Source organism: Leopardus geoffroyi, chromosome E2 (genome assembly GCF_018350155.1).
Source record: "Leopardus geoffroyi isolate Oge1 chromosome E2, O.geoffroyi_Oge1_pat1.0, whole genome shotgun sequence".
Taxonomy (NCBI): domain Eukaryota; kingdom Metazoa; phylum Chordata; class Mammalia; order Carnivora; family Felidae; genus Leopardus; species Leopardus geoffroyi.
The window spans coordinates 6,295,689-6,317,474 of NC_059335.1; the positions used below are offsets into that span (position 1 = coordinate 6,295,689).

Sequence of the window (21,786 nt, forward strand, 5' to 3'; positions counted from 1 at the left end):
TGATGATAAAAGGGCCTACTTTATTAAATGAGAATCATTCTTATCCACGCATCCTGAAGGAACACTGAATTTTAACACACAATGTTGTGTGGTATTGAATGAGAAAATGGGTTGGGCAGAGAATATATGTCAAACAATGATGTAAATAGTATGTTCAGGATCCCTTCTACAGATTTGTCAGTACAACAGAGGGCCACTGGATTATCAGAAACCACTGTTGTGCCAGATAGCATGAAAAAGCAGGCTTTAAGATTGAGAGACAGAGATTTTCATGATAGGTTAGCAGGGACTGCTTATGTGCTAGAAATAATGGAGAAGAAATGATAGTCATCCTCTCCCTGTAATGAAAATAGTGGCTGTATATCAAAGATAAGTGAAAATTTAGCCTTATTTTGGGGAACTAAAAGCAATTATCAGAGAGGAGAACTTAATCAAAACAACCAGAATACAGTGTAGAGGTACTGGATTTGTGTTTAACCACTACACTGATGCTGTTTTACTCAGAATATATCATAGTTATGTTTTCGTTAATAAAATGTAATCATTTTTTCAAAGCTCTACATGAATTATTTTCTTCCCCCTATCAGATCAAGTCTATCCTGTCTCATTATAGTACTTCAACACAAACATTAACAATACATCTTCAGGTTGTCAAGGCTGAAAAGCATCTGCAACAATTTTCTTCCCTGATGGAATCAAAGAACATAAAACTTTATGAATATATACTCATAATTTACTTGAGTTACTCCCTCCACCCTCTGCCTCTTGGATATTTATGTGGCTATGATGAAAACAGCACAGCAGTGCAACCTTAGACTCCAAACATTTGAAGTGCAATTCATCAGTGTGCACCTGATGTTTCCATATGCCCTTGTTTGTGCCTACACGAGACTCACGACTTATACTGGCCTTGATTTACATGAAGCAATACACACACACACACACACACACACACACACACACACACATATCTATCTATACAGGGATAATAGATAATACACACACACACACACACACACACACACACACACACAATCTCTACACCCAACGTGGGCTCAAACTCAAAACAACCTGAAATCAAGGGTCACATGCTCTACTGACTGAGCCAGCCAGGCTCAGCCCTGGGGCAAAATATATTAAGCATATGAGAAGTGTCAGGAAATAAAAGAAAATTTCAGGAGTAGAGATATGATATGTGCAAAGTTTCCCCCCAACCGCTACTTGGAGCTTTCACTGGAGTAATTTGGAAAGCTCACTGATCATGAGTTTCCCTGTAAGAATGAACATATACACTTGAGGATACATTAGTCTTGCTTTGTAGGCCAACTAGGAGTTTCACATATCGATCCCCTTGAAAATAGTTAATTTGCACTTTTAGATATTCCACAGACATGGGATGAACCCCTATCTGAAATTTAGTCTTGGGTATCAAGACTGATAATGCTAATCACCAAAAGGATGTGAAGATGTTTAAAGCACAGTGAGACTTTCTGGGGAGAGCAGGACAGGTTTCCAAAGTTGCCACAAAAATGGCCTGAGAGACAAGAGGAGACTCACTTCAGGTTTCTATGGAGTTTATACTAGACGGTGGGTCTTGCGTGTGGTTTGACCTTTTGTAGGCACCAAAGGAGCACCTGGGCTTCTAAATTTGGCCACTTGTAGAGTAGACGGGAAGAGGGAGATACATTGAATATGTGCAGTAAGTAAATGTGTGTGTGTGTGTGTGTGTGTGTGTGTGTGTGTGTGTGTATCAATTATACCTCAAGCTGTACCAAAAACAGGGAAGGCAACTGAGAGAGGGCTGAGGCTTAAAAGCTGTCTGTCCATGGTCAAATACCAAAAACCAAAAAGCAAAAAACTGGAGTGAGATTAGAATACAACACAGAATGTTTACTCTCAAACCTGATTGCTTGGTTAGGAGAGACCCATTTTCTTCATACTAATAATAACTTCTTATGCATCCTTTCCTGCTACACACATAGGACCCTTTACCCAGTATAACTGCTGAAAGTGAAATACTGAAATACTGTTTAGATAAATTGCCCAAGTTGCTTTTACACTAGTTTCATGATCATTAATGTGTGCAAGTGTTTATCAGACGGTTAATATGATTCAATAATCTTACCAGAAGAGTTTTTCAAAGGTTATAAAAATCTCAATTTGTGATTATACTATTAAGCATTATATGAATCTTTCAACTCTGGTAAAATTCCTTTTTATTTAGAAATTTTTCCTTAACCCATTTTATATATATTTAGTTTACATGTTTTCTCTGTGTTACTACATTGAAAAATTTGAAAAAATGCATGAGTTAAAGATTCTTTTAAGAGGTGTGTAACACGATAATGTATCCAGGACAATAAGAGGTACAAAGTAAGTGCTTTATAGATATGAAGATTAAGAGTTCTTTTAATTTTTATTAACGTTTATTTATTTTTGAGACAGAGGGAGACAGAGCGCGAGTGGGGGAGGGGCAGAGAGAGAGGGAGACACAGAATCGGAAGCAGGCTCCAGGCTCTGAGCTGTCAGCCCAGAGCCCGATGCGGGGCTCGAACCCATGAACCGTGAGATCATGACCTGAGCCGAAGTCGGATGCTCAACCAACTGAGCCACGTAGGTGCCCTGAGTAAGAGTTCTTTTATACCCTTTAGTTCAGTGGAAGAAGTAGAACAATATGAAATTGTGAACTAGAATCTAGTAAGGTGGAGCTAGGAGACCTGTTGATACCCTACAAAACTAATACCAGGATTTGGAGAACACAATATGTTCATTTTACCTTATAATTATTTCCAATTCTTCTATTATTGCCATAAAACTAATCCTCTCTGTCCTACATTATTGCAATGGATACTGGAACTTATTTTTTTCTTATTTTTATTTTTTTAATTTATATCCATGTTAGCTAACATATAGTGCAATAATGGTTTCAGGAGTAGAATCCAGTGATTCATCTCCTACATATAACACCCAGTGCTCATTCTAACAAGTGTCTTCCTCAATACCCCTTACCCATCTAGCCCATCCCCCCCCCCCCCGCAACAACCCCTCCAGCAACCCTCTGGAACTTACATCTCAAGTCCTTATAGTATAGTGTCAGGATATCAGACTTTTTTCCCCTAAGTTCAACGTGAAGCTATTTGATGTTTTTACTTGTTTCAATAACATATGTCCTACCATAAAATCCACTTTTTTGGGGGTGGGGGGTGGGGACTTGCATGTTTGAAGGAGGGGGGGGGGAGAGAGAGAGAGAGAGAGAGAGAGAGAGAGAGAGAGAGAGAATCTTAAGCAGGCTCCACACCCAGCATGTAGCCCAAAGCAGGGCTTGATCTCACAATCATGAGATCATGATTTGAGCTCAAATCAAGAGTTGGATGCTTAACCGACTGAGCCACCCAGGCGCCCCCATGAAACCCACTCTTAAAATGTACAATTCAGTGGCAAGGATGTCTTTTCTCACCATTCTTGTTCAGCACTGTACTGGAAGTCCTAGATAATGCAGTAAGAAAAAGAAGTAGGACAGACATTATGAAGCAAGAAATAAAACTGTCTTATTTTCAGATCACACGGTCTATGTAGAAACTCCACAGAGTCAAAAAGAAAAAACTTTTGGAACTAAGAAATGATTATAGCAAGACTGAAGGACACAAGGTTAATACAATGTGCTGTGTTATCCACCTAAATCCCATATGGTGCAATTTTAACCCACAGGGATGGTATGTGGAGGTGGTGACCCTGGGAAGTCAATGACTGCGTTACAGGGGAACCCTCATGAAGGAGATTAGTGACCTTATACAAGGGACCTCAGAGAGCTCTTAATCTCCACAATATGAGAATCCAACAAGAAAACAGTCTTTTGCAGCCAAGAATAGGGCCCTCACTTAGACACCTAATTAGCCATCACTGTGATCTTGGGCTTCCCAGCCTCTAGAACAGTGAGAAGCATCTGTTGCTTATGTACCATCTGGTCTATGTTGCTTTGTTATAACAGTTCAGACTAAGTACACAAGTCAGCAATGAACAAGTGGAATTTGCATTTAAAAACACAGTAACTTTACACTACCAAAAAAGGAAGTTATACTTAGGTATAAGTCTAACATAGTATGTACAGGATCTACAGGAAGAAAGCTAGGTAGCTGATAAACAAAATCAAAGAACTAAATAAATGGAGAGAGATTTCATGTACACGGACAGAAAGACTCAATAGGGTCAAAGCGTCATTCTTCCCAACTTGACTTACAGATTCAATGCAATCCCAAACTAAATAGCAAGTTATTTGGTGAATATCAACAAATTGATTCTAAAGTTTATATTGATAGTCAAAAGACACACAGTAGGAAACAAAATATTGAAGGAGCTGAACAAAGTCAGAGGACTAATATTACTTGATTTCAAGGCTTACTATAAATATACAGTAATCAATTGGGCGCCTGGGTGGCTCAGACCGTTAAGCGCTCAACTTCGGCTCAGGTCATGATCTCACAGTTTAGGAGTCTGAGCCCTGCATCCGGCTCTGTGTTGACAGCTCAGAGCCTGGAGCCTGCTTTGGATTCTGTGTCTCCCTGTCTCTCTGCCCCTACCCCGGCTTGTGCTCTGTCTCTCTCAAAAAATAAACAAACATTAAATTTTTAAAAAAATATACAGTAATCAAGACACACAGACAGATCAAAGGAACATAATGGAGAGCTCAAAAATGGACCCATACAAATATGGTCAACTGATCTTTGACAAAGAAGCAAAAGCAATACAATGGAGAAAAGGCAGTCTTTTCAACAGATGTGCTGGATCAAATGGACATCAATGTACAAAAAAAAAATTCATCTAGACACAAACCTTATTCCTTTCACAAAATTCAACTCATAATTAATCATAGATGTAAATGTGAAATGTGTAACTATAAAATTCTTAGAAGATGACACAGGAAAAAATCTAGAGGACCTAGGTTTCATCGCTTTTTTGATACAACACCAAAGGCACAATCCACGGAGGTAATAATAATTTGGATTTCGTTAAAATTAATAACTTCTGTTGTGCAAAAAACACGGTCAAGAGAATGAGAAAAAAGCCACAGACTGGGGTAAAGTATTTGCAAAGCACATTTCTAAAAAGGTCTGGTACTGGAATACACAAAGAACACTCTCAAAGCCCAATAAGAATGCAAAAAACATCATTTAAAAATGGGGAAAAGACAACAATAAACACCCTCATTAAAGAACATACACTGGATGGAAAATGAAGCAAATGAAAATACGCTCCACATCTTATGTCATTAGACAACTGAAAAGAAAAACAATGAGTTACCACCACACATCTAATACAATGGCCAAAATCCAAAATCCTGACACCAGTGGATGCTAGTAAGGATGCCAAACAATAAATACCATCATTCACTGCTTGTGGGAAGATTATAGCCACTTTGGAAGGCAATTTAATGTTTTCTTACAAAACTAAACATACTCTTGTCACATTCTAGCAATCACATTCCTTGGTATTTATACAAATGAGCTGAAACTTATTTCCATGTAAAACCCGGCACATGAATGTTTATAGAACTTCTGCTTAACCGTCCAAACTTGGAAGTAACCAAGTAGGTGAATGGTTAAAAAAAAAAAAAAAGCTGTGATATATCTAGACAATGGCACATTATTCATCACTAAAAATAAATGAACTATCAAGCCAGGAAAAGACATGGGAGAACCTTAAAAGCACCTTACCAAATGAAAGAATCCAATCTGCAAAGGCTACATACTGCATTGTTTTAACTACACGATATTCTGGAAAAGGCAATAGTATGGACATGTAAAACATAGGGCCAGGCAAAACTGTGGCCAGGCAAAACATTTCCCCATGTAAACCAGTTGGTCAACCACTCTATGAATCTGACACAGGAGCTAGGACCCAGTCTATTAAATTTTGTGTAAACACCATTTGATTAAGTTTATGAGGTCAAGCTGCTTTATTCACCTCCGCTACAGAAATGCAGGTTCCTAGTTCAACCAGCTGAAGAAAAAGCCCAGTGCACATTAGTGTGTAATGTAGAAAGACATGGCATTTCTCCTTTACTTCCTGAACTCAGTTTTTGATGGTGATGCATCAAGAACTAAATATGGTGCAAAAAACATTCACTTCACATATTTCTGATAAGATTAGGAAATGTTATATTTGTTATCCATGCGAAGCAGAGTCTGGATATAGCAGAGTTCCGGCCCATAAGCAGAAAGGGGCAGACAGTTGGAAAACACACAGAAATCATGGCAGCGGTGTTCACCAGCCACCAGCTGTGATTACAAAGAAGAGCAACACAAACATGAAAGACGGAGGAGAGGAAGTAGAAAGACACAAAGGTGCTCACGAGGACGAGGATGCTCTGGGTGGCTCTGGACTCAGCAGAGGATCTGGGGGTGACATTAGTGCTGTGAATGTGCTGGACCCGCTGCTTGTGTCTGTGCAGGAGGAAGACCATGGAGCTGCTGGCCCCGATTGTGAGACCACACAAGGAAGCTTCAGGAAATACTATCAACACTGCATATACGGAAACTGTGATTGTGTCATGATCTACAGCAAGACAGTAGCCCAAATCTCCTTTCTTTGTGAAGTTTTTCATGCTCCGGTTGCTAAACACATATAACAGAGGAAAAACTAAATTTACAAACATGAACTGGATCCAACAGAGGGAAATGGAGAAGCCAATGTACTTTGGGGCTTTGAGTTTAAACTCTTTCAAACAGGAGTTCATGGGGCTGATCATAATGGTCTGGAACACAGTCAAGAGGCAGGTGCTGCCAATGGACATTCCCCTGCCCACCCTCTGAACACAGAAAAGAAGTTTGCATCCAAACTCATTGAAAAAATGTTTCAACCCAAAAGATGCCATAGTGTGGGGGACTCCTTTAGAGAGAGTGACCAAGGAGTTGGCTATAGTGAGGTGCCTGAGAATCAAATGGGTGGACCTCACCCTGCATTCAGTGTGGTAAAGGAACAGATAATGGTAAAGAAGAGAGAAATTTCCCACAATTCCAACTATGGTCTGTGACAAGAAGATTATTCCTACTATCAAATCCCTGTAGGACATTCTGTCATTCAACACCCTTACTTTTAAGTTATGGCAACAATCATTCTTCTGAGCAAAAAGGCTCACTGAAGATTTCTGACACCAAAAGTGACTTTCATTATGTGCTTCTGTTTGATTGCCAAGACTTCATGAGATGGGAATAACAGATGTCTGGTATATTTCACTGAAAAGTCAGCACGAAAGATGACGTGGTTAGCCTGGGGGAAGCAATGAGAAGTGACAGCAAAGGGAATGAATGCAAATACAACATTTTCAGAAAAAGCTAAAACTCACTAGCTGTACCTGAGGATGGAGGGACCCTCAATCACTCCCCATGTCATATAGCAGATAAACTCTCAATGGATTGCTCGTCTAAATTTTAAAGAAAAATAGTGTACTTTTTTTTTTTTTTTTAGAAAACCAAACAAGATATTTCTATGGTCTTAGAATAAGAAAATACTTACTTTAAAGAAGATATTTCTTAAATAGCACAGAACACGTTAATCATATGGGTGAAATGACGAAATTAAGGGTAGTTCTCATCAAAACACGCACACACACACACACACACACACACCCAGATATAACCTGTAACCAGCACAAAGAACTACTACAAACCACACAACAAAATAAACAATAGGCAAAGCATTCCAACAGAAATTTTAAAAAGAAGTTATTCAGTGGATAATACATATGTAAAAGTATTTAAAGATTTTTAAAGGTTTACTCATTTTTGAGAGAGAGAGAGAGAGAACGTGCAGGGGAAGGGCAGAGAGAGAGAAGCAGACACTGAATCCAAGGCAGGCTCCAGGCTCTGAGCTGTCAGCACAGAGCCCAACACAGGGCTCAAACTCACAAGCCGTGAGATCACGACCTGAGCCGAAGTCAGATGCTCAACCAACTGAGCCACCCAGGCACCCCGTGTGTAGAAGTATTTAATATCCTTAGTAAACAGGAAAATCAAAATATAACCACTACCTAAATATAATGCCAAACAGCACTGAAAAATATAAACTGGAAATGACAGAAATAACGAGGCTCTGGAAAAGATATAGATTAATGAAGAATCTCAGATACTGCTGGCAGGTGTTAAAACTGGTACACACATTTGGAAAACGATGCGGTATCCACTTTAGCTGTCCAAATACAACCCTGTGTCCCAACAATTCTACTCCTGCAAATGCGTTCAACAGAAATCTGTGCATTTATCATCAGAAAGACCAACCACAGGGTTTATATGCCAGCACTACTCATTACTCATAACAGCCCCAAACTAAAAACTACCCACCAGCTCATTAACAGAATGAATCAATTAACTGACTCATATTTACACAATGGTGTCCTATACCATGAATGGAGGGAGTAATATACAGCAATACAGATAAATTCACAACATCAGATAGAATGGAGAAAAAAATGACAATACGAAAGAGATCATGCCATAAAGTACAAAACAGGCACAGTGAACTACTCTCTTAAACGTTAGAGCAGATATAAACCTATGTCCTAAGATTCCACTCCCATAAATCCATGCAAAAGAATTATATTCTTGGAGGTAGTAACAGGCGGCGCAAGAGGGTTTCTGAAGAGCTACAGCATTCTTTTCTTGATCTAGGTGTTGTGTACAGTCATGAATTCCACTGACCTCTGTGCTTACAACCTGTGTAGTGTCTGTCATTTTTGAAAATGCCTAACACACACACACACACACACACACACACACACAAAATCTGTGAGTGGCTGGAAAAGGTTGTTCTGTGATTGTGTGTAATCTGCTGATGGAGTCCATGCGGAAGAAACTTACAGATCTACAGGTCCAGATCTGAGCCCACATGAAGCCTCAGGGACAGTAACAATACTGAGTCTGCAAATTTGTCACAAAATTCAGTAGAGCAGAATCCTAAATTTCTGTTGTCTGTGATGGGTTTGTTGCCCCATTTGGAAATCCTACAGGAAAGGGATATTTACCAGCATATAAAGAAACCAGGGGTGCCTGGGTGGCTCAGCTGGTTGAGTGTCTGACTTCAGCTCAGGTCACGATCTCACAGTTTATGGGTTCGAGCCCTGTATTGGGCTCTGTGCTGACAGCTCAGAGCCTGGAGCCTGCTTCGGATTCTGTGTCTCCCTCTCTCTCTACCCCTCCCCAACTCATGCTCTGTTTCTAAAAAATGAATAAACCTTAAAAAAATTACAAAAAAAAAAAAAAAAGAAAAAGAAAGAAACCAGCAGAGGAAAATGGAAACCCCCAAATCCTGGGGAGGCTGTACTTTAATTTCCACCCACCTGGAGGTCCTGGGGCTGCTTGTGATGGCTGGAGACACAGAAGGAGCAGCTGGTGCCAATGGACACACCCTGCCAGCTCTGTGAGGACAGAAAACAAATCTACATTCAAAAGTCACTGAAGAGGGGTGCCTGGGTGGCTCAGTCGGTTGGGCGTCCGACTTCAGTTCAGGTCATGATCTTGTGGTCGTGAGTTCAAGCCCCGCATCGGGCTCTGTGCTAACAGCTCAGAGCCTGGAGCCTGCTTCTGATTCTGTGTCTCTCTCTCTCTGGCCCTCCCCTGCTCACACTCTGTCTCACTCTTTCTCTCAAACATAAATAAACATTAAAAAAAAAAATCACTGAAGAAATCCTTCGCCTAAAGGCTGCCATTGGCTTGGGGACACCTATAAAAGGCATGACCAAGAAAAAACTGTAACCAGATGTTTTAGAACCAAATCTGTGCAGCACAACCTGCATCTTATATAACAAAATGAGAGATGAGAGCAGTGAAGAGAAAATGCTAAGGATTCCAACAAGTCTCAGATAAGGAGACCACTCCTATTGTCAAAAATCTAGGGCCAGTTGCCAGTGACTGGTATTTGTCTTCAGACTCAGAGGATCCTGCACCAGATCATGTCGTGTGGACTAGATTGATCATATCAACTGAAATCCAATATGCTCTCCGAGATACATTTCTTCAATTTAGTTTTGTTAAGGGGCTTCCAAGAATGGAATGAATAACTCTTACATGGCACTTAAAACGCGTAAGTCACTGCTGTACAGCCATAAATATGAATCATTTTTAAAATTTTCCTCACTGCATGACAGAGGCACTGCAAAGATAAGAAGAACTCAGAGACAGAGAAGTTAAGGGACGTATCTAAATTCACACACTGGTCAGGGGCCGAATGGAGACCAGAACATGGCAGGCTGGACCCGACAGTGCCTGAAACTCTGTGCTCCACGGACAATCCAGGTCAGCTGTGTCTTCCAATAAGACCTGTATTTAGTTTTGAAAAACACTTTTCCATTTCATTTCATGCTACTTTTCTTCTCCTTGACAAATCTGCTCATAAAGTTTCCATATTCTTTAATAATTTATTCTCTAGGCTAATCCTACAAGAAACTTTGCAAGGTCTTAGCTGGGTATGGTGAATGAAGGGTTTGCTCAATGTGAGTTCAGCAGAAAGACTCATTGGCTGTCATTCCAGGAAGGAAAACACAGTGGACTCAATCCAATAAACCATCTGACAATATTACCCTGTTCCCAGAGCTGTGAAGCAAAAAAAATATATATGATATGTAATTAAACAGTGTGAGGTAGAAACTAAGTTATTAATAATTTCGGTTCAAATGATTAAGCATTAAATCCCACAATAAGCGAAACTCTTGGATATTAGGCAACATATGTGAAAGACAAAAGACAGTAGAAGAGAATCTGGGAATACAGAATCTTGTGTATCGTTTATGTTGAAATCATAAGGAAATGAGTTGTGAGCTTGGGGGTGATGTTAGAATATTATTAAACCACAGATAATAAGACAAGATACATGTACTCATGACAGCTGTTTTCTGGAACCCATAATTATAGTTACCATTTCCTTAAATGTTGCTTCTCTAACTTCAAGAAGTAAAGGAATCTTCCCATAGCCAGGAGGCCTCAGATGGTTTCAGTACAGGCACCATTACTATCTCCAGTAAGTGCATTATATACTTGAGATACAAAAAAAGAAACTTAACAAAAATTCTAGAAACTAATTCATATACACTATTTCTGTAGACAACTGGAAACTGTTAGAGGTCTAAAGGCATTGTAGGCACACCTCTACTGACACTGAAAACTCAACCTATGATTCCTGCAAAGTAATGTCAACAGCAGATGGCTTTCATAACTACGGTCCTTATGCACCTTCCACATGACCCTTCCTTGTCACTGGCATTTTCATCAGTAACAGTCCGCGGGAGGACTTCATTAAACGGCACCAGGAACCGCCAGGCGTGGGTGTGGGTGCAGGGTCCGGGGTCCTCACCTCTATCGACAAGCTCAGCTCACACCCAAGGAACTACTCCACCTCCCTCTTTAGCTCTTCCCCTGGTCTGTCCCGACCCTCAGGATCCCTTTCCAGACATGAACACTTACTCACACGTCCTTCCTTACAGGGGCTGCCTCTCAGTCTGACATAGGAAGAACTCACTGGACTCATCACGTTGAAGGATGGGGGCGCAGCGTGAAGGTCACAGCAGCCAGTACGTGTGAGGGAGGGAGGCAGCCAGACCAGAGATAAGGCTTTGTGATCTGTGACCTCCCCTCCCGTCGGAACTGCAATTATTATTTCATACGTGGTGGCAATGACAGCACAGCCATCGATAGCTGACAATGCTTCTGAAAAACTTTCTCCCAGGACTCATTACCAAATCCAATTACAACTTTGTGAGTATCTCCGAAGAGACTGTTGTCTGCTTTAGGAGGGGCTCTTACTTTTCATGATCCCTGATGGCAGAGAGGGGCTCATAGGGAAGGAGCAGTAAATACTGATGTCAGACAACTAAGGGACTGGCAGCGAGTGTGTGTGTCTCACAGGCGTCCCCGACTCCCTCAGAAGTTCTTCCACCAAAAATCTAGGGCATTCTTAGTCTTCTGTCTTCTAAGCTGCATCATTATTTGAGAATTGAGGAAATACATGGAATCAGAATCCAGCAAGAATATCTAAAGAGATATAAAAGAGAACATGCCAACAATTCATATTAGAAAACATGGGGGTGGGGCGCCTGGGTGGCGCAGTCGGTTAAGCGTCCGACTTCAGCCAGGTCACGATCTCGCATTCCGTGAGTTCGAGCCCCGCGTCAGGCTCTGGGCTGATGGCTCAGAGCCTGGAGCCTGTTTCCGATTCTGTGTCTCCCTCTCTCTCTGCCCCTCCCCCGTTCATGCTCTGCCCCATCCCCCGTCTCTCTCTGTCCCAAAAATAAATAAAAAACATTGAAAAAAAATTTTTTTAAAGAAAACATGGGGGAGTCCCATGTTTTTTGAGTAAAAAGAAATCATGGGACTCATTTTTTCAAGTTTATTTTATTTTGAGAGAGACAGACAGAGGGTGGGAGGGGCAGAGAGAGAGAGAGAGAGAGAGAGAGAGAGAGAGACTCCCAAGCAGGCTCCACACTGCCAGCACAGAGGCAGACATGGGGCCTGAACCCATGAACCTGACCTGAGCTGAAACCAAGAGTTGGATGCTCCACCGACCGAGTCATCAGGTGTCCCAGGTCTCATATTTATAACTAAATACAAATTATACTGAGATTTGTGATATGCAAATATTATCAAAACGACATTATATATATATTGACCCTGGCAATCAAAGGAAGTCTAAAAATCTACCCCTCTAAGAAAAACAGATGTTTATCAAAGTGACCCTCAGAAATACAGGCATCGGGATTCCATGATTTCACAAGCAAGTTCTACTACCGTTCTATCAGAGAAGTCAATGCTGCTCTGTTAATTCAACAACACTGAGCTGTTACCAGAGGTCTCTACACCTCCCTTTGCTACTTTTCAACAGGGAGCACTTGGGCTCATGCAATTAATGAAGACACAAAACATTTATGAGTCAAAAGTCACTTCAGTGGATTTTCCACTGAAGAGATACACAATCTCAACAAGATCCACTATCCATTCCACCTGTGAGGATTCTTCATCCACGTGGAAAGGTGGGGAACCACGGTCCACCTAGCAGCACACCTACTTCTGATACCAACAGCACATCAGGGCTTCCTAAAACCATGCTTGGTTTTGAGACCTCTAGAAGGACTCACAGAACTGAGAGCTGGTGTACTCACTGATACAGGTTATTACAGGGAAAGGATGCAGACTGGCATCAGACAGCAAAGAGATGTATGGGGCAGAGTCTGGGAAAAGCGCCAAAATGAAAGCTCCACATCCTCTATGAATTGATGGATGTCTTACTCTCTAGGCACTGATATTTGAGGACACTCAGATTGTATTGCCACCAAGGGTGTTCACCCAAGCCTACGCATGCACACTTTTTACTGGGGTTTGATCCATACTTTCTGGGTACGTTTAGTCTCCTATGCTTGTGCAGTCTGGCTGATTGATACCTTTAGTGTACTCCTTCTCCTGAAGCAGACCTCACACTGCATGGTCCAAGGCCCCATCATACATCACATTGTGAGTCTGTCTGGTAGCCCTACTCATAGAAAAAGAAAGATAATCCTATGTGCATGACATTCCAAGTGGTGGAGATCACCTCCCAGTAGGTCAAAGACCAGACGTCTGTTTGGGTGATGTTAAATTTTCACTCTTTCCCCACTGCTCCCCAGTTTTCCATTGCAGGAACAGAGCCATATGGTTGACAACCCATTCTTCAAGCACATGGGCTCACATACATTTACACAGTCAGGTGTGAGCCCCCACCCCACATACACTATGCACACTCACAGACTCGGACACATGAATTTATACAGTGGGAAAACATACAGTTTTTCCCATCCTGTCATATTTAGTCTTATGCCCACACTCACGTGTACACAGACCACATATAGACTCACACTCACGTTCATACACACTCACAATGCACACCCTCACATCACTGGCCTCCTCTCTCTCACAAAGTCCCTCACGCAATTACCAGGTGTATGCTCCTCAAAAATATGTTCATATGAAGGAAAACTTTTCATTTGTCCAAGTCTGAAAATGCAAGAATGGGGCCCCATGTCTGCCCCTGCATGCTTCCAACTGCAGACCCCACAAGGATGTTTTAAATGACCAGCATTTCAATAGTTCTGTGAGCTCTGGCTGTGGAAATGCAGGGCGTGCTGAGGGGCAGTTCATGAGGCTGTAACAGCAGGATAAGAAGGGCTGGGGGCGGGGGGGAGAGCGTAAAGATATAAAACAGGGGTGATGCACACAGCACGGTGACGTGGGTGGGGGTTTACTCCACTAAAGCTGCCATGACAAAATATCCAAGGCTGGTGGTGTAAACCACAGAAACCTATTTCTTCAGAGTTCCTCAAGCCACGAACCCAAGACAGAGGTGTCAGCAGGGTTGGCTTCTTCTGAGGCCTCTCTCCTTGGCTTCCAGCCGGCCCCCGTCTCCGTGTGCTCACATGGCCTTGTTCTGCCCACGCACATCTGCTTCCCTGGGGTCTGTGTGTCTGGAGGTCCTCTTCTTGTAAGGACACCAGTCACACTGTACTATCCCCACTTTAATAGCCTCACTTAACCTCATTATCTCTTTGAAGCCCCCACCTCCAAGTTCAAGGGATTACGGCTTCAACATACGAATTCAGGTGCACACAATTCTGTTCCTAACAAGAGTACACAAAGTGTGAGAGGTGAGTGAGGACAGAGAATAAAAGGCACACAGGGGTTAAAGGGGGCAGTATGTTTCAAGAACACTGCAGGACTTAAGGGTACGGGGGGGTGGGGGACAGAGTGTGTGAGAAGTAAAGGGTAAAGACTAAATACACATTAGTCTGGGGGTGGATAAGAGTAAAAAGGTCATGAGTTAAAGGGGAAAACAGGGAGGGGGATAATCAACAATGGCAGAGCTGGATAAAGGCCCAGGACAATTCATGTACATGCGGTTAAAGCATACAGGGGAGAAGGTGTATCTTTTGTGGGATTTAGGGGGTTGTTTCAGTTTTTTTAAGTTCTAGTTAGTTACTATGTGGTGTAATATTAGTTTAAGAGAATTTAGGGGTTCATCACTTACATACAACACCCAGTGCTCCTCCCAACAAGTGCCCTCCTCAATATCTCTCACTCATTTAGCCCATCCCCACCCACCTCCCCTCCATCAACTCTCAGTTTGTTCTCTGTAGTTAAGTCTCTTATGGTTTGGGGCACCTGGATGGCTCAGTTAAGCATCTGACTTTGACTCAGGTCATGATCTTGAGATTCATGAGTTTAAGCCCCATGTTGGGCTCTGGGCTGACAGCTTGGAGCCTGGAACCTGGAGCCTGATTCAGATTCTGTGTCTCCCTCTCTCTCTGTCCCTTCCCCACTCGTGCTCTCTCTCTCAGAAATAAACATTAAAAAAATTTTTTTAACAATGGTCTCTTATGGTTTTTCCTTTTTTCCCCTTTCCATATGTTTATCTGTTTTAATTCCACCTATGAATAAAATCATATGGTATTTATCCTTCTCTGACTGACTTACTTGGCTTAGCATAATATACTCTAGTTCCATCCACATCATTGCAAATGGCAAGATTTCATTCTCTTTTATGGCTGAGTAATTTTCTATTTACATATATAACACACATCTTCTTTATCCATTTATCAGTTGAAGGACATTTAGGCTCTTTCCATAATTTGGCTATTCTTGATAATGCTGGTATAAACATAGGGTACCCCTTTGAGTCAGTATTTTTGTATCCTTTGGATAAATACCTAGTAGTGCAATTGGTGGGTCATAGGGTACTTTTATTTTTTAACTTTCAGAGGAACCTCCCTGTTGTTTTCCAGAGCGGCTGCACCAGTTTGCATTCCTACCAACAGTGCAGTAGAGTTCCTTTTTTTTCCTGAATCCCCAGCAATACCCGTTGTTTCCCGTGTGGTTAAATGTAGCCACTCTGACAGCTGTGTGGTGGTATCTCATTATCATTTTGATTTGTATTTCCCTGATGATGAGTGATGTTCAAAATCTTTTCATGTATCTGTTAACCATCTGGACAGCTTCTTTGGGAAAATGTCTATTCGTGTCTTCTGTTCATTTCTTTTTTAAGTTTATATATTTGTCTTGAGAGGGAGAAACAGTGACAGTGAGGACACACATGTGAACGGGGTAGGGGCAGAGAGAGGGGGACAGAGAAAATCCCACGCAGGCTCAGTCCTGTCAACATGAAGCCCACCCAACGAGGGGCTTGATCTCAGGAACCATGAGGTCATGACCTGGGCCAAAATCAAGAGTCAGACACTTAGCTGACTGAGTCACCCAGGCACCCCTCTTCTACCTACTTCTTACCTGGATTATTTGTTATGTTGAGTTTGACAAATTCTTTCTAGATTTTGGATACTACCCCTTTATCAGATATGTCATTTGCAAATATCTTCTCCCATTACCAAGGTTGCCTTTTACTTTTGTTGATTATTTCTTTCGTGGTGCAGAAGCTTTTTATCTTGATGAAGGCCCAATTGTTCATTTCTGCTTTTGTTTCCCTTGTCTGAGGAGATGTGTCTAGTTAAGAAGTTGCTCCAGAGGTCACAGAGGTTGCTGCCTGTGTTCTCCTCTAGGAGTTTGATGGTTTCCTGTCTCACATTTCGGTCTTTCATCCATTTCCAATTTATTTTTGTGTAATGTGTAAGAAAGTGATCCAGTAATCATTCTCCTGCATATTGCTGTTCCGTTTTCCCAACACAATTTGTTGAAGAGACTTTTTCCCAATGGATGTTCTTTCCTGTTTTGCCAATGATTAGCTGACCATACAGTTGTGAGTCCATTTCTGGGTTTTCTATTCAGTTCCATTGATCGATGTGTCTGTTTTTTCTGCCAATACCATACAGCTTTGGTGATTACAGCTTTGTAATATAGCTTGAACTCTGGAATTGTGATGCCTCCAGCCTTGATTTTCTTTTTCAGAGTCTTTTGCTTTGACTATTCAGGATCTTTTGTGGTTCCATACAAAGTTTAGGATTGTTTGGTAGCTGGCAGTTTTGATAGGGACTGCATTAAATGTGTAGATTGTTTCGAGGAGTATAGATATTTCAACCATATTTGATCTTTCACGCATGAACATGGAATATTTTTCCATTTCTTGTTCTCTTCAATTTCTTTCATAAATGTGCTATAGTTTTCAGAGTGCTGGTCTTTCATTTCTTTCTGCTTGTTTTATTCCTAGGGATCTTATTGTTTTTGGTGCAATTGTAAATGGGATCAATTCCTTGATTTCTCTTCCTGCTGCTTCATTTTTGGTGTACAGAAATGCAACAGATTTCTGTAAGTTGACTCAGTGTCCTGCACTTTTACTGAATTTGTGTATCAGTTCCAGCAATTTTTTGGTGGTCTTTTCAGCTTTCTACATAGAGTACCACGTCATCTACAAACAGTGAATGGCTGACTCTTCCTTGCCGGTTTGGATGCCTTTTATTTCTTTCTGTTGTCTGACTGCTAGGGCTAGGATTTGCAGCACTATGTTAAATAACAAAGGTGAGAGTGGGCATCCTTGTCTTGTTCCTGACCATACAGGAAATGTTCTCAGTTTTCCCCCATGGAAAGTGATATTAGCTGTGAGTCTTTTGTATATAACCTTTATGAGGAATTTAATGGTGGGACACAACACTATGACACTTGGATAGATTGAGGGCAAAACTCTTTATTACCAACAGCTGCAAAGAGCATAAGGCTGTCAGGCTCAGCCACAGTGGGGGATGCACATGGGGACAGGGTAACAAGCTACAGCTGTAGGAGCAGCTTATGTATGGAAACAGAATGAGATGGAATAGTTTCAAGGTTTTCCAATGAACTGCCAGATTATAGTAATTTCACAGGTTCCAAAGCACTAAAGCAGTCCCTTGTTGTCTGGTGCCTGAACCTGGTGGTCAGAGCTGCTGCAAAGTGGCCTGAGTGGCGAACCCAGTTAGGGAAGGGACTGATGCATAGACTTGGTCAGCTCCTCAACAGGAAGAAGTGACTGCCCTGACACTGGATCCTCAAAATAGGGTCAAGATAGTATTAAAAAAAACCCACACACACACACACACCCCACACACAAATATGACACACTGTATTAATGAAGTATGGGTGCACTGGACATGGGTGGCCCAAGACAGAACAGAGGGTGGAAGGAGATCTAAACATTGCTGGGGGGATAATGGTCTCAGGACAGAAAATGGGTGTGAGCAATGAAATCAGCTGGGAAGAGAAGGGGAATGAAAAGTCTAAGGAACTCAGGAAAAGGGAAGATATGGTGGTGTCTATAGGGTACACAGGAAGCTGATTGTGCCCAGTGACTGACAGCTGAACGGGGCTGTAGTCCTTGGCTTCTGCCCTGGATGAAAGCCAATACAAGTCAAAGGGGATGGATGATGTACAGGTGACGGTAGGAGAAAGTTCCCTAGAATAGTGCAGGGGATAGACATAACACAGAAATGGAATTCAAAGTGGGTGCAAAATACGGCTGGGGAAGGAAGTCTAGAAGGGTCAGCTGGAAGTGAGCAGGAACACATACGGGTCCAGGAGTTGGAGGCATAGGCTAAAGTACAGGGATGGATAAAGACCTGTAAAGGGAGGGGGAGTAGATTTCAAGAGGCTACAGTGGTGGAACGATGGGCAGTATGGAAATTAAGACCATGTAGGTCACAGAGACAGGTGGAAAGTTACACTTTCATGCCTGCATTCATTTACAACCTCACTCACAGGGGCCTTGCATTTTATTCCCGGAAGTTTCTACAGTGACCTATGGGGGAAAACAATGGTAGTCATGCAAATATCCCTGTAAAACCTTTAACATGCAGGAGAACCACAGGTAGAATGTTGAATGAACACACCACGTCAGTCTTGTCACTGAAATCCAGTTCTTAGAGGGAGTGACCAAAAGAAATTGTCAGGACTGCCTGTGTCCTGTTTCTGGCACTCAGTGTTGGAAAAAGGTACCACACTCACTCCCTTCCTAAACCTCATGCCTGCCACAATTTTTATGATTCAAGACTGAAGTGATCAAAGACTCTTTCATTACCAAAGTTTTTCACAAAATGACATACATGCTTTATATATGAAATGAACCTAACAAAGAGAAATGAAAAATGTTAAGCACTTTGTTCCTTGCATGAAATCATCCCAAGATATAACCACTGGGGTCACGCTGAGGTAGGCAGATCTCCATCCCCAGGTGTTACACCCTTGGTTATCTAGCATTACATGGTAAAAGAGACTGTGCAATTATGGTTAATAATCATCTAACTTTAAATGATGAACAGAATCCTGGATCATACAGGTGGGTCCAAAAATATCACGTGACCTTTAAAGAACAAGAAGGGAAATTGAGAGACTGAGAACAGGGGAGGGAACCAGTGTGCTGATGAAGGCTTTCAAGGTGGAGGGAGCCACATGGAAATCATTTAAAAATTTTTATTTACTTTTGAGAGAGACAGCATGAGCACGTGAGAGGCAGAGAGAGACAAGGAGACACAGAATCCCAAGCAGGCTCCAGGTTCTGAGCTGTCAGCACAGAGCCCAAGGCAGCGCTCCAACCCACCAACTGTGAGATCATGACCTGAGCCGAAGTTGGAGGCTCAACCTACTGAGCCACCCAGGTGTCCTGCAAATCACTAAGAAAAAATTTTTTTAATTAAAAACAATTTTTTAACGTTTATTTATTTTAGAGACAGAGAGACAGACCACAAGCAGGGGAGGGACACAGAGAGCCGGAGACACATTCTGAAGCAGGCTGCAGGCTCTGAGCTGCCAGCAAAGAGTCTGACACAAGGTTCTAACCCACGAACCATGAGATCATGACCTGAGCTGAAGTCGGACACCCAACCGACTGAGCCACCAAGATGCCCTGCCCATCATTTTTTTTAATACTTATTTTTTTTAGCAAGTACTTGTATATTTTTAATTTTTTTAATATAACTTATTATCAAATCATTTTAAAAACTGAATTCTAACATAAATCAACCTAAAAGAAATTTAACCCCAGAAGATCCAGTTAAGAGACCAGGCTTTGATGACATGTAAGAAAATAAATGGGATTTGTTTGAAGCTGGTAAATTCACAACAGAAATCTAATGTATCTATAAAACAATATTCTCATGAATTACCCTAAACCGTTATACATTTTTTCTTAATGTTTATTTTTGAGAGAGAGCGAACAAGCAAGCAAGAGGGGGCAGAGAGAGGGAGACTCAGAATCCAAAGCAGGCTCTGAGCTGTCAGTACAGAGCCGGATGTGGGACTCGAACCCACAAACCTTGGGACCATGACCTGAGCCGAAGTCCCAAGTTTAACCAACTGAGCCATCCTAGTGCCCCAAAACTGATACCATTTTTAATCGAGGTGTAACAATTTACTTTTAGGTTTAGGTTTGGCCTCCTTGCATGTACTTTCCGAGTATATCAGATAGTGTCTGAAATTGCATAAAAGTGCTATGCATACACACCGCATTAACAGCCTGTTAGTTCAATGGTTACATATGTACCATCATACTGGACTGCCTTTCCAAATTGTGCTCTTCAACCGAATCCATCATCCCTTCAAAACCTAGATGCCCTCGAAGGCAGCACATGGATCCTGGAACCCGTCACCGAAGACACACGGATAAAAGGGCCACCAGACTCTAGTGCGAATCTGTCCCTCTCACGCGATCCTGACACACGCCTGTCGCGGGCAGGCTCCGGGCAGCTGTGAGCTCAGAGCTGAGCTGCCTTCAGCACGCGGTCCCGTCCCTCCCTGGGGCCCGCAAGCACCCCCAGGCCACCGCCAGCCCACACTCCCTGAGAACTAACCTTCCAGGAGGAGAAGCCGCAGCTCTGAGCCAGTTCCTCACCTGGAAGGGCCAAGGGCGTCTGCGGGAGCTCAACGGTCACCTGACCCTGCCGGACATGCGCGCAGGCGCAACGAGGCTGTAGCCACGCCCACACGCCCATCCCCGAGCTCGCGCCTGCGCAGAGGCCGCCCAAGAAGGCCAACCCCCCTCCTAGGACCTGCCACGTGCAACTGCGCGCTCAGGCTTCCCTGGACGGTCCTCAGACTTTATCCCTCTAGCAGCCCCTCCGTCCCCACGGGAATCACCTGTGCTGGTTCTGTTCCTTCCTCTTCATTTGCTACATGTGAGGAACCCACAGCATCTGTGTTGAGATGGGACGTCAGCGAGTAAGAGGGTCAGGTGTGCTCTGCTTGCTCTCTCTAGTGCTACCGAAAGGGGGATTAGGTGGGGGATGCTGTGGAAACAGAGTTCTGGGGAGAGAAGCAGCAGCACCACCAGAGACTGTGTTGAAAATGCTAATTCATCGGCCGGACCGCAGCTGTATCTCAATCTCTTAGAGTAGGGTTCTCCTGTAGACTCTGTTTCAACAGAAATGCAGGAGATTCACATACAACACTTTGAGAGGCAATGTTTGGCCAAGTGGTGCTCATTACTGGCTTCCTGTTACGATCACCAAGGGGGGTTTTAAGAACTATCATCTCCTGTGCCTACTTCCTGATCATAGATGGCCATACTGTCACTGTGTACTCTCATGGTGGAAGGCGCCAATGAGCAATCTGGGATTTTTACAGGTTCTCATTCATGAGCATACATCCTCATGACATATGCATTGCCACAAAGCCCCATCTCCAAATGCTAGGGCTTAGATTTCCCCATAGGATTTGGGGCTAGGGGGAATAAACGTTTATTCTCTTCCATTGATGTAACTACTTAGCAGATTTAACAACAAGACACAAATATATTCTGAAACAGTTCTTAGATCAAAAACATGAGGGGCCTTGCCTGGGTACTCCGATTACAGTGTCACCATCTGAATCA

General features: G+C 42.5%; 1 protein-coding gene and 1 long non-coding RNA gene across 2 annotated transcripts in view; both read right to left on the reverse strand.

Moving 5' to 3' along the window:
- Positions 1 to 4,569: 4,569 nt before the first annotated feature.
- On the reverse strand, positions 4,570 to 7,847 carry LOC123578013 (vomeronasal type-1 receptor 4-like). The gene has a single exon (XM_045440510.1). It carries the CDS (start codon positions 7,067 to 7,069, stop codon positions 6,125 to 6,127), a length of 945 nt encoding a protein of 314 aa, XP_045296466.1. The 5' UTR covers positions 7,070 to 7,847; the 3' UTR covers positions 4,570 to 6,124.
- Positions 7,848 to 9,208: 1,361 nt separating this feature from the next.
- The window catches only part of LOC123578034, a 47,302-nt gene continuing 34,724 nt past the window's right edge, over positions 9,209 to 21,786 (reverse strand). The window contains exons 2-3 of the long non-coding RNA XR_006702206.1: positions 11,790 to 12,017; positions 9,209 to 9,409 (exon numbers count right to left, since the gene is read on the reverse strand). This is a non-coding gene — a long non-coding RNA (uncharacterized LOC123578034). The remainder of the gene's footprint in view (positions 9,410 to 11,789; positions 12,018 to 21,786) is intronic.

Excerpts from the sequence above, each read along its gene's own strand:
- LOC123578013 (XM_045440510.1), bottom strand. The coding sequence starts at position 7,069 with ATGTCCTACAGGGATTTGATAGTAGGAATAATCTTCTTGTCACAGACC.